This window comes from Labrus mixtus, chromosome 2, assembly GCF_963584025.1.
Source record: "Labrus mixtus chromosome 2, fLabMix1.1, whole genome shotgun sequence".
Classification (NCBI taxonomy): domain Eukaryota; kingdom Metazoa; phylum Chordata; class Actinopteri; order Labriformes; family Labridae; genus Labrus; species Labrus mixtus.
The window spans coordinates 13013822-13027201 of NC_083613.1; the positions used below are offsets into that span (position 1 = coordinate 13013822).

The following is a 13380-nucleotide window of genomic DNA, read 5'->3' on the forward strand; positions in this document are numbered from 1 at the left end:
GGCAGCATTTGGAAAAGAAAACGAGTACTACTATAAAAGCTATTAAAACGACGAATGTGTTTTCCAATTAAAGGTTTTTGTTTAAACTATGCCCTATATGTTGTTGTCATGTTGTCCGCTGGCTTTTTACATTTTTCTTTTGTTGTATATTTGTTTTGGGGTTTTTTGTATGTCTGTTTGTTAAGCACAGGGTTCTATTTTTGTTTTTACTTTTTAGGACTTCATGTACTACGTAGTTTTTTTATTTACGCATTCAACTGTATTTGTTTACCATGTATACATTTCTACTCTGAAATGAAATGTATTGGAAATGTAAAACAACTTCCATCCTCTTATTATTCTCAATAAACAAGTACTTCATTATCAACACATTTTGAACACTCTGGTTATTTGCCCTTCCTCCAATGCTCACCCAGAAGAAGCCACGAACGAGTAAATCATTTTAATCATAACATGACTCAAATACGGTAAACTACATTCAGACTACAGATCTCTACTCCTGGTTAAAATCATACTCCTGATTAGACAGAAAACCATGAGTGTCATTATAGCTGACTACTTTTATCGTAGTTCCCCGCGTGAGTGTAGAGCACGAGACTTCGACTTTGTGTTGGTAGGTTTATTTTAACATACATGGTAACCACTCTGATCATATTCTTTTCCTCAAAACTCCACTAAGGAAGCTATGAACGATCATCAATGACAGAGAACATATGAAGTGAATCATTTTTCTGTGTCCGCTTCACGCTCAGAAGAGAATATCACGACTCATCATCGTGGTTAGCGAGACCAAACACTTTAGAAACACATTTCTCAAGTCAGAAACTATAGAAATGATCCCTGAAAGTATAGTCTTAATTTGTAAACGATAAGAGAGCAGCAGGTGATGTGCGGAGAGATCACTCTCACTCACGGTTCATCGTTACTGTCGCAAATAAGTGACTGACTGGTGAGTTTTAACAAAGCTTAACCGGAACTAAACAGAGATATCACCATGTTTTATTTTTTTATATAACATGTCGTAATGTCGAGAAATAATATCCACTTAACCTTTTATCATGAATATTTCAAATTGCAGAAAACAGCGTGGTTCTATCCGTTATTTCAGAGAAGGACCCCTTGACCCCCCCCCCCACACACACACACACACACACACACACACACACACATTATTTGAGCTTGCATGACACCCCTGGGTGTCTATGTGACTGCTGCTGCCGTCAAGCTTACTTTTGGGATCATGCTTTGGGGCGGCAGTAGCTCAGCAGGGACTTGGGTTGGAAACCGGAGGATAGCCGGTTCAAGTCCTTGTTAGTGATGTGTCGGCCATGAACGATTCATTCAAAACGAACAAATCATCTGGGTGAACGAACTGAACTGAATCACTTACTGAAACGAGTCGTTTATTTCTCAACTTCAGTTGCGCTCTCCTCTCTCCCGTCTCGTGTCTCTCTCTCTAGACCGTAAGAGTCGCTCAAAGCCCGCCCTCCCTCTCCCTTTCATGTCAGTGATACGTACTGACTGAACCAACAGGACGGAGTCGGTCGGGAGCTCTGTGTCACTAAAGCCCGTCCCTACTTCTCCCTCTCATGTCTCCAAAATTGAGGAGTAGCAAATATATTATTTAACATTTAGGTGTCGCGAAAATGTATGTGCTTTTTATAGCTGCTGTCAGTTTGCAAACGGCTTTTATATCCAACTTAATTTCACTCAGCTGACTGTTTTAACATCCAGCTGATTTAACAATCGTGTTTCAGTCAGTACAGTGTGTGTGACTGAGGCTGGTGACTCGCAGTCTCGCTCGTTCACGTTCAGTCAGTGTTTCGTTCACTTCGTTCACGAGAGCTCCGCCTCCGAGTCTCTCTCTCTCCCTCTCAGTCAGTCAGTCAGTGAGTGAGTGATTCGTGTACTGAATGTACTGAACAGAACGGTCGGGGGAAATAAATGTGATTGTTTTAGCAGCTTTCAGTTTTCAAACTGTAACTTTATCCAACTAAATTCTCAGCTCATTGGTTTATTATTCACCACCGGCTGTTCTCAGTACGATCGCGAGCAGAACTAAACGTCCGGCCGTGTTTCAGTTTATTAAATTCTGATTCACAGACAGAGCTGCGGAGAAGTACTGAACGATTCGGTGAACGAATCACTTTACTGAACCGATTCAGTACACTGAAAAGAACTGCTTTTCCCATCACTAAATAACACAGTGTAAACCAGAATTATCCTCAGGGATTAAATTAAAAATGTTGTTGCTGCTGAGGGTTTTGAGGAGACATTGCCCACTGAATTGCAACACAATAATGAGGAAAGAAATTATCAAAACAATCTCATCCACTCTGACAACCGTGTCTTATTGCTGTTCTCAGATCAAGTAAAAAGCTCATCAGAGAGACGTAATTCTATAGCACAAATCAGCTTGTTGTCCGAAATTCTATAAATGCTCGATCCACTTATTACTAGTGATGTTACGTTTGACACCGAGGCTTTGAAGCGTGTGTCGAGTAGGAGGGGCTTTTCTAGCCGAGGCCCCATATCGAGGCTCGTGTCATTTTCAGAGAAGCGTGTCATCGATGACAAACGAGGCCTCACTTTGAGTAGAACTACGTCATTGATTTGTTTGTGTTTCGGATAAAAGGAAGCGAAACCCACTTGTCATGTCTCCTTGTGAGTTTGAGTTAGTTGGTTGGTTGTTTAGTGAGAGTTCGTGGTTGAGAGTTGGAGTTGGAGTTTTGCTGAATCGCTTGAATTAGTTGTTATTATTTCTGTCACTGTCATCATTTTCTGTATTTATTATCAATGGCTTATTATTTTGATTTGAAGGTGAAGTGCTTGGTGTGCTTTAAGGAGCTTGCCTATAGCAACAACACCTCATCAATGCTAAGGCATTATCGAGCTGTCCATGAGAATGTACAGCCTGATAATAGGCCAGGAACCAGGCAAGGTTTGTATTTTTTCCCCTGTAATTTGCTTTGCTTTGCTTCATCACAATCATACCGAAATACATGTTGACTAAAATACATTAACATTTTCGTTTTGTCCTAGGTTCCAGAAAGCAGGTGTTGGATGATGCTTTGGTCAACATGGTCATTAAGGACACTCAGCCTTTCACGGTGGTGGAGGATGAGGGGTTTAGGGAGCTGGTCCAAAAGCTCGACCCTACCTACATTCTCCCTACAAGGCAGGTGTGTATATATATATATATATATATATATATATGTGTGTGTGTGTGGGGGGGGCAGATGACAACATAACTATTTAAATTGGACAATTATACACTTCTTCTCTTCCTCAGGCTTTAAAGGCCATGGTGGCTGCTAAGTACGAGGAGACCAAGGAGAAGGCCAAGGCCCAGGTGCAGAAGGTGGTGGCTGTCAGTCTCACGTCTGACATGTGGACTTCCATCAATATGGACGCCTACCTTGCCGTGACGTGTCATTTCATCGATGAGAATGACAAGCTTGCCACTGTGCTGTTGGGAGTGGAGAAATTTCCCAATAGCCACACTGCAGAGAACATAGCTCAGGTGAAAACCAACCTCATGGAGGAGTGGGGCATTAAGCATAAAGTAAGATGCCTTGTAACTGATGCTGCAGCAAACATGATTGCTACAGGCAAAATCCTACAAGTGAGGCATGCTATATGTATTGCGCACTCCCTAAATTTGATTGTAAGAAAGGCTTTTGATCAGACCCCTGGCCTTAATGAATTGCGCACCAAATCCAGGAAGATGGTGACATACTTCAGGACAAGCACCACTGCAAAAGAGAGGCTGACCCAGGTGCAGGAGCTGAAGCTGAAACATGCTGAAGCAGGAGCTTCAGCATGTTTGAGCGTCTGTATGGTCAGAGAGAGCCAGTGGGGGCAGCTTTGGCCTCTCTAAATACAGACCTCACCCCGCCTCATGCACAGGAATATGAGGCCATTAGAGAGTGCCTGCTTGTGCTGTCCCCATTTCAACAGGCCACAGTGGAACTCTCTGAGGAGAAAAGAGTGTCTGCCTCTAAGGTTATACCAATTCTGAAAATGCTGCAACATGCTGTAAACTGTGAAGCACTGAACATGAAAAATGACATGGCTGTCCGACTGGCTGAAAACCTGGTCAGACGTGTTAGGGAAATCTTGGTTAATGTGGAGTCCATGAGCATAATGACAATGGCAACCATGCTGGACCCAAGGTTCAAAAGTCTTGGGTTCCTCAGCCAGTCAAAGGCCAGTGAGGCAGTTAGGCGACTGAAAGCAGAGTGTGCCAGCATTATTAAAACCCCAGATGTTCCTCTATTGCCATCAGACACACCAGCACAACCGTCAACCTCAACCCAGGCTGCTGGGTCTGCAACAACCTCTGGTCATATCTTGATAAGAAATCATAAAAAAATAAGATCACCGAATGACAATATTAACTAAGGTATGTTATAAAGTAATATCACGTGAATCCTTATTGGTTGCCGCAGTAGAACAATTTGCTATAACATGTCAGTAATGCAATGGCATGTGATGTGATCAGTAATCATTTGGCTGCTCTATATTGTTTTGACCAGTAGGTGTCACTAGTGTACACTGTCTTAAATAAGCCTCGAGTAATGAATCTATTTGAGACACAATTGGCTGGAAAGCCTCATCTTGCCATCGCTACTTAATACTTTAACATACATGGTAACCACTCTGATCATATTCTTTTCCTCAAAGCTCCACAAAGGAAGCTATGAACGATCATCAATGACAGAGAACATATGAAGTGAATCATTATTCTGTGTCCGCTTCACGCTCAGAAGAGAATATCACGACTCATCATCGTGGTTAGCGAGACCAAACACTTTAGAAACACATTTCTCAAGTCAGAAACTATAGAAATGATCCCTGAAAGTATAGTCTTAATTTGAAAACGGGAAGAGAGCAGCAGGTGATGTGCGGAGAGATCACTCTCACTCACGGTTCATCGTTACTGTTCATCGTTACATCGTTACCGCAAATAAGTGAAAGACCGATGACCGATGAAGACGTTTAATCGTAACTAACCGGAGAGATCACCATATTTACCTTTTTGTGTTCTTACAGCTGATGGTGGTGATTTGGATTGTGAACAACCCACAATGCTTTGCGAACCGAGTAACGGACGGTAGATGTTTTCGCCATGAAATGTTACGATATTTGTCTGTTCTAACTTGTCATAACTTTGTAAATTGACCAGCTTGTTTGTTTATTTCGTAACGACCAGACAGTGACAACGTTTAATGTACGAAAATGAATAACGTTGTACTTTACGTGAGATTCAGGCGGCAGATGGTGCGTTGTTTGTAATGCTCCTGACAGAAACTTGTGCAGAGATAGAGGTATAGTTCCGCATACACTTTCAATGCCAGATCAGCATGTGTAATAAGAGCATTAACCATCGTTTGTATAGATGAATTTAACAGGTTAATGGGTGGTCGAAGCTGACTTCCGATACTCTGTGTACATTATTTTAATTGACTTAATTTACGCAAACATTAGCCTTTAGGTTACTGTAGACTTGACTGCATGGTCGTTGGTTTTCAGTTTCATGTTTGGTCACAGAAAGAGGGCAACATTTAATTATCGACGAGGTCAAATTATGTAACTATTTAAAAAAAATAAAGTTCAACAGTGCGGTTCCGAAAGTTAAAATCCCATTAACATTATTATTAATTTAATCACTTTAAGAAAAAAATGTAGATACAAGGTCCGTGTTCGTTATTTTTACAGTCTATGGTTCGTTCAGAAAGAAACGCTAAACTATCGTTTGTTTGGGTCTCGTTGGAATCGCCATGGATTGTGGGATGCGTAGTTCCTTAACTCCTTGAAAATAATATTACGTCTTCAGTTTTTGCCATTTTCTTCGTTTTCGATAGCGTTTTTCGCACCGAATCAATTTATAAATATTTTCTGAAATGTCACTGAAACCCACGCTCAAGCGTTGAACTCAAATTACTTAACTTTCCAGAAAAGTATGATCACATTTCAACAGGATGTCATGATAGCCTATTCACTATTTTTGTAGTATTCCTTTTAAATTTTGCATCTAGTAATACCATTTGAGGAGTATTTAGGGCCCGTATATGGGAGAGATTTCAGACAGATGTGAGACCAAATTTATTTTGCACTACTCAGACTGCTGTTTCCAAACGCAGTATCTTGCTCCTTAACGATGGCTTCTCCTTCTTTAACCTGAGTTCAGTCCAATCAAAAACAAGTAGTAAAGTCTGACCCTTTCTGGTTTCTCAAATATTTTTTCGCAGAAGGTTAATTATTTTTCTTTAAAATAAGTGAAATGTTTGCTGTCCTTGAAATATTTTTGCATTTCGTGAAATGTTTTAGGTGTCGGATGAAATGTTTGTTGCAGTCATGAAATATTTGTGCAGTTGACCTTCAGGGCCACCGTGTAAAAAGTAACATGGGGAGGGATGAAATATTTGCAACAAGTCTGGTTTTATGTCAGTTTTTCAGATAACGTAGATAATGAATACAAGGCACCTCTGTAGATTTCCATCACATATACTGCATAAAGTATTCAAACCTAAAACAGGCCAACATATTCAGAAAGTCGTGATAAATATTGAATATAGAATATCTTATGGGCTGCACAGTGGTTAGCTCTGTCACCTCCCAGCGAGGAGGTTCCTGGTTTGAATCCCCGTCTGACAGGAGCCTCTCTGTGTGGAGTCTGCATGTTCTCCCCGTGCATGTGTGGGTTCTCTCCTGGTACTCCGGCTTCCTCCCACAGTCCAAAGACATGCTCGTTAGGGTCATTGCTGACTCTAAATTGCCAGTAGGTGTGAATGTGAGTGTGGTTGTCTCTTATGCTGCATTCAGGTGCTCCTCGGATGGTCCCAGTTTGGGAAGTCGCTCTGCTGACTTCGGAAAGTTGGAATGTTGTAACAGCAACAAACAGCGTTGATGCTATGAAGAATAGTGTGAATGTCTGTGTTATGAGTTATATTTGAGCAAAAAGTTGATGTGCAATATGTAAATTAATCAAAAGTATCTCGACATTAATTAAACATATTTTTCCCTCGATGTGATGACGAATATGATGTCAAGTCGGCAGGTCGGGCACCTAATTTTTTCCGGAGTTTCCGGAAACTCCTTTTCGTGATATCACTTGAATGCACCATATATGTCAGCCCTGTGATTGACCAGTCCAGGGTGCAACCCGGCCTCTCGCCCAATGACAGCTGGGATCGGCTCCAGCCCCCCTGGGGCCCCCGAACAGGAAAAGGGGTCTAGATAATGGATGGATGTCTTTCATGCTGATACATCCAGGTCAAACATGTCCAAAGGTGCAGATTACATATTAGATAAAGATCAGTGATTAGGTTAAAGACTAAACAATTAATAGCATTTCTAGTCTACCTTTTAGTGTTTCTTCTTTGCTAATGTATTCCTTTAAACCACTGTAGTTAATCCTGCATGTTTAATTGTATCATCACATGGGGTTGTGATTGTTATATCATTATATTTGTGCTCCTTCAGTTTGTAGTGCAGCCGTTCAAACAATAACTTTGCTTTTGTACACTGGTCGGAATAAATTACATTTCATAACATCACGTTTACAGCTCCATTTAAAAAACAAGTCGCAGTCTCACTGACTGTTAAGGAGGCACCATGCATCGAGGATAAAGTTATATTATATAATAATAACTGGAATCAGATCTATGTCATAAACAGGAGGAGAGGAGTCATGTTGCTAATAAACAGGAAGTCAGTCAGCTGCTGTGTGCGGTCATGCTTGTAGTTATCATCTGCGTTGGACGTCTGCTCTTGAAGACACAGAGTTGTTTTCTCACTTTCATTTAACCCGTACTTCAAATTGCTTCCTTCATTTTTTGTGTTTTTATTGCCTGCCGTCAGACTCTCTCCTCTTCTACGGCTTCTCCTGGAACCTCCTCCAGAGCTGGTGAACTTGTTTCCCGGCCTCAGAGCGGACGCAGTCGGAGAAGGAGGCATGGCGTCGTCCCTTCACCTGGTACACATGGACAGAAACAGAGGCAACGTGTTATGGAATAGTGGGGTGAAGTACGTCAAGAGAGATTAAAAAAAGTATTCCTGTAATAACAAAACGATGTTCCAGGTTGTTTTAGGGTAAAAACAAAGTTGAGAAATGGGGTAGATTATGAGAGACACTTGACTAATGAAGTGGAAGAATAATACATCTGGTAAAAGTCACTTTAAAGACAGGGTTGGAAATTTTCAAAAACTAGCATGATTTTGAAAGTAGCATTCCCTCAGTGCACCGTCTGCACCCACCACCTCCCCTCTGTGCTCCCTCTAAAGCCACGCCCCCTCACTTACATGCATGAGCGCCGTTGCTCCAGAAGTGGACCTCAGCTCATCTCTTACATTGTGTAGAAACTACGTCCTCTCGTGTCTCATTCAGCGGTAAGTAAACTCTCAGTATAAACTCCTAAAGTCATCGGTGACGCTCTTTGAGTGTGAGCTAGAGCACGCAAGAGGTAGAGAGCGAGCAGGGAGGCTTCTGATTGGTACCTCCTGGCAGACATTGGTTGAAGTTTTTACAGACTTACAACTGATACAGATGACAGATTTTTTTTGTTCCTTTTTCAGAGAACATGAGTTATTAATTTCTGTCAGGACATAAAGACAATTTCAACCAGAATCTTAAAAAGTGGATCTGGAGGAAATGACCAACCCTGCCTTTAAACTCAAATTTCCCATTGCTGTTTGTGCACCACAGAAGGACCAAGTACTGAGTCAGGATCTGAGACTGTATAAAGAACGGACATTAAGTACCTCATATGAAGCCAAAAGATTTAGAGCGCCCTCTACTGAGGGGCTGCAGTAAATATTATAAACCATAAAAGTGCCTTCTCCATGTTAACAATTAGGACATGGATTAGAGGTTAGATTCTTTGCCTGATGCCGAGACCGTACCAACCTGGCCTGTGTTCCTATTTTGGAGGTCAGATAAAGGTCTATCTTTTTCTCTCTTGGTAATAATCCGGGGTCTCGAGCTGAGCCAACCGAACCGACAGAAACAGAAGAGAGTAGAGTGGGAGTAACACACAAACGCTCACAGGAGCAGCTGATAGGGGATGTGGTCTGTGACATGGTCTGGCTTGCTGATGCTGTCTCACTCCTCTGAAGAGGGGACAGAGTGTGGATCACTTCATCCCCCCATAGTGACTGACTCAGATTGAAGGCAAAACATCATAGGGGCGTAAATATCACGGCTTGAGACGTGTGGTCTCACATGGTACGGGCTCTAAATACTCCTCAAACTCTCCTCATCACTCACTCTGGATACAAAACTTAAAACAACAAACAGTGAACATTATGAGTGCAAGCAAGCATTTGAATTGTGAGTGGTACTTATCTGCTCGCCAGCTCCTTCTTCAGACAGGACTTAAAAGAGGTGGCACGCTCCACAGATTTATAACCCTGAGAGGAGGTCGAGGAAACGTCATGGCAGGAAGAAAGGGAGGAAGGAGGAGAGGTAGGAAGCAGCAAAGATGTAGAAAGGACGCAGGAGAAGTCAGAATAACGGCAGCACAGGTGAGTGTGGGAGCAAACGAGGTGAGGAGAGAGGGAGACAAAGAGAGAGGTGTGTTAATAAGCCAAGACTGCGAGGCCAAAGAGCATCAAAGAACTAAAAGAGTCATGAAACGAACACAATTAAGGTTCACTTTTTAGTGAAATGTTCCAGTTTGTGACAACTTTTTCACTTTTCATGTGCAGGGGTTTACTTCTGTTGTATCAGAATTCACCACCAGAGGGCAGTGTTCCTTCTTGCTGAGATTACTCAGAGGTTGTAGAAGGTGGTTTCCAGTTCATGTCGTCACAGCAACATTAAAGCTGTTGAACCTTCATGACCAAGATTTGACCTCCTGAAGAAAAGCACAACCTTCTCTATCTTGCTCTGTGTAGATTCTCAAACAGCTATTTCATGTCCATCCTTATAAAATTAACGATTTTATTCAAGGTATACTTTAAGTGGTTCCCAACCTTCTTCCCCCCCCCCCCCAACAAAAAAACAACAACCTTGAAACAAAGGACCGACATGAACAAGAATTAACTTAAAAAATGTGCTATCTTGACGACCCTTATTCGACCTCTTCTTGCACTGATCTGTGTGTTTCTCACCCTGGCTCCTCTGTGCAGCCGGTCCTTCATTATCCCGATGAACTCCTTGTAGGAGAGCTGGTCGTCGTGGTCGACATCAAAGATCTTGAAGATGGTGTTTACAAGGTGACGTGTCAGCTTCAGCCCCGTGGCCACATAAACCGCTCGGGCAAACTCATCTGGTAGGAGAGTAAATGTACTTAAATGATTATAGATTATACTGAGATACTCTTTTTTTTTTCCTGCAGAGGATGCTTTCTGCTATTGGCTGTCTTTGTTTGATGTCAGTAGCTGATGAAGAGAGGCGTACAGACGTGGTGGAAGCAAGGGGGGATTTTAAAGTCGAGGAAGTGCCTGAGGTTTGTAGACGCCAGGCGGGCAGACAACACAAAACAGTGTATTGCAAGAGACAGAAGAATGACACATGAAGCACAACACACACAGGGAAGCTGATTTTAACCCCCTAGCTGCCCAAACGAGAGAAAGAGGGCTAATGCGTTTTGAGGGTGACATCCAACATACCTTGTCCGATGGAGCGAGAGGCGAAATTGTACATCTGCATGGCGATGGCGAAGTCCTCCAGGTTGTTGAGAAACTGGAAGAAGGATCTGAACTCATCGAAGGTGATTCCCTGAAACACCAGAGACGGCACATGTGACGTCGACCACCGCAGCAGCGTGAAAGTGAAGAGTACTACAGTGTTTCAGTGCGGACTGGCATCCAAAGGGACCTCGACAGGCGTGCATTCAGCATTCCAGGAGGCCCATCCACTCTGCTGTCTGAAGTATCAACCCCGCCAAAATAAAAGCATCTGACTGCAATGCATTCTGTTTAACAATTACTGCAAAGGCCCATTAATGGCGTTCAAAGTCATTAATGGCGGGATCAGAACCCTGATGTGTCTGCAAACAGGCTTAATGCTGAAGCCATTCAACAAGTCGCTGTGACTGCCACATGCTCTCTGCTGTGAATCAACAAAAACCTTAAAGGGGACATATTATGAAAAATCCACTTCTACAGTGTTCTTGAACATATATTTGGGTAACCTGAGTGTCTACAGACCCACAAAATGTGAAATAAACCCATCCAGTCCTTTGTTTGTGGTCTGCATAAGTCTTACAACACAGAGAAAAATGCTCTGTTTCAAGTGTGCTCAGCTTGTGATGTCACAGTCTCAAGTAAAAAAAAAAGAATCCCCTCCCCTCCCCTGATATCTCCACCCATGGACTCCTCCCCCAGCCTAGAACAAAACTTTTGAGCAGATCCTCCATTTCTATTATCGCTACAGAGGAGTGATGTCTACCAGGAAAACTCAGGGGGGGCTCATTGCATTTAAAGAGACACACACACCAAAACGGAGCGTTCTGAGAGAGCTGGTTTATACAGGGTCACAAACCTCCTCTGGTGCTTGATTCATGTTATATTTTGACCAAAGCACAGCACAGATGTTTCATTTAGACCACAGGGGGACTGTTTGAAAAGGTGGAAAAGGGGGATAATATGTCCTCTTTAAACTAGATTAATATCATCATAGAAGTGAGGGAAGCACTCTTTTTACATTCACAAGAGTAGATGCAGATCAATACAAAAATAAACAACCTGGTAGCAGTGTCTTTAGTTAGCTAAACAAAGGTGGCGAGGTAACTGAAGAGCAGGAAACACTGACAGGTTGTGACTGCAGGTTAGTGTGTTGTACGAGGCAGAAAACCAACCTGCTTCTTCAACAGCATGAAAAGGAAAGAAGGGAGGGACAGAGAAAGTGTTGGGCTGCACAGAAACGACACATCAATGTGTAGATTTTTATTTATCTGATTTGTATAGATTGATTGTATAGATTGAGAAACCCTGTTCAGACTGCCGTTTCAAGCCGCGACATTCACGCCCCTTTGACGATTTGTCTTCCCTAACCCTAACCCTCCCTTGCCGAGGTGTAACCCCCAATTTCCACATACTGCGTGCTCCGTCGCCCCACTAGGTTACTTTCTGGAGCATGAGCTGCAACTACAAGATCACACAGGAATAAAGAGAAGAACCTGCAAACAACATGTTGCTTTGTCTTTCTGAGGATGATTTGTAGTTCGTACGGCGCCTGTTTTGACGTCATGTTGGATATATACGATAAGGGGTCTGTATGTTGTGTTTTATTTTGAAATTGACCGGACGCTCTGTGTGTTTCCCTATCTGACTTCCTGCTCGGGTCGTTCTATTCTGTCCAGCTCGACGCGTGCATGCAGCGTACTGCGAAAATAGACTCACAGCGTATTTAAAAGGGAGCAGAGTGTAGTGGCACCGCTGGCACGCTCCGGAGACAGACCACGGCGCACGCTGTGGAAACTCAATCATTGACTAGAGTGGAGGAGAAATTGGGCGTAATGGGGGGGACTAAGTGACCCCCCGTCCCGTCCTCAGAGGTAGTAACAGGGCGTTACAGAGGAGAGACGGGATCAGCTGAGCCAGCGAGGGAGCGCAGCGCTGTGTGTGTGTGTGTGCATGTCTGACTGTGAGTGAATGTGGAGCTCCTGCTGCGCCGTGCTTCCACAAAGCCGAAATGTAATGTGAATCCACAGACTGGAACGCCAATATGACGCTGTCGCGGAATAAATATGAACGTGCGAGGATGTGATGACGGCTGAGCTTAGTTACGGCACTTTTGCATAAAAAAAAAGGCAGTCTGAAAAGGGCGATAGACAGATAGACCACTTTCATTCACATAGAGCTGGAGGTGTGGTCAAGTGGTAGTGTGTGTGTGTTTGTGTGTGTGTGTTTGTGTGTGTGTGTGTGTGTGTGTGTGTGTGTGTGTGTGTGTTTGTGTAGGTGTGTGGTCAAGTGAGGCAGTGAAGCGCTGAAGCGTGGAGAGCCACAACAGCCTCAGGCAGAGACGAGTGTTGGGAAATTGCGGCTGCTCTACGTAGATGGCTGGAAGGAGAGAAGGACCATAAAAACAGGAGGAAGGAATCAAACAGAAACACAAAGGATCGAGGAAGCTCGATAACAATCCAACACCGGCTTTGTAATGTACTGATATAGACTATAGAAATTTAAAAAACAGCATGCCACAATTTAAACTAAGTGTGGGCTGAACAAGCGGTAACCTCTGGTGTTGACGATTAAAACTGCAGTTCCCAGAGACCCCTTGTGACTGTCTCTAAATGCCAAAGATTCCCAAAGATTAATGCATGTTACCATGACAACCTGCTACCCCAATACTCATGACTATGAAACATTTGATTTGGCACAAAAAACAGCGTCTTTTTAAATGTGACTTAAGTTCTTGTTATCGTGTTT

At 42.9% G+C, this 13380-nt stretch overlaps 1 protein-coding gene and 2 non-coding genes across 10 annotated transcripts in view; all 3 read right to left on the reverse strand.

The window, feature by feature from the left end:
• Positions 1-639: 639 nt before the first annotated feature.
• Positions 640-856, reverse strand: LOC132955132 (small nucleolar RNA U3). The gene has a single exon (XR_009665891.1). It is a non-coding gene; the product is annotated as a small nucleolar RNA U3 (small nucleolar RNA).
• Positions 857-4656: 3800 nt separating this feature from the next.
• Positions 4657-4873, reverse strand: LOC132955131 (small nucleolar RNA U3). Its single transcript, XR_009665890.1, has one exon. It is a non-coding gene; the product is annotated as a small nucleolar RNA U3 (small nucleolar RNA).
• Positions 4874-6425: 1552 nt separating this feature from the next.
• Positions 6426-13380, reverse strand: part of micu3a (mitochondrial calcium uptake family, member 3a) — a 39855-nt gene continuing 32900 nt past the window's right edge. For 4 of the 8 annotated variants that reach the window (XM_061064674.1, XM_061064709.1, XM_061064701.1 and 1 more), the window contains 3 exons: positions 10618-10726; positions 10117-10274; positions 6426-7978 (listed from right to left, as the gene is read on the reverse strand). In XM_061064674.1, coding sequence (XP_060920657.1) covers positions 7880-7978; positions 10117-10274; positions 10618-10726 — 366 coding nt within the window. In that variant the 3' untranslated portion in view covers positions 6426-7879. Of the gene's footprint in view, positions 7982-9345; positions 9415-10116; positions 10275-10617; positions 10727-13380 lie in introns of those variants that run through there. The other 4 variants (XM_061064718.1, XM_061064706.1, XM_061064697.1 and 1 more) reach the window with 2 other exon arrangements.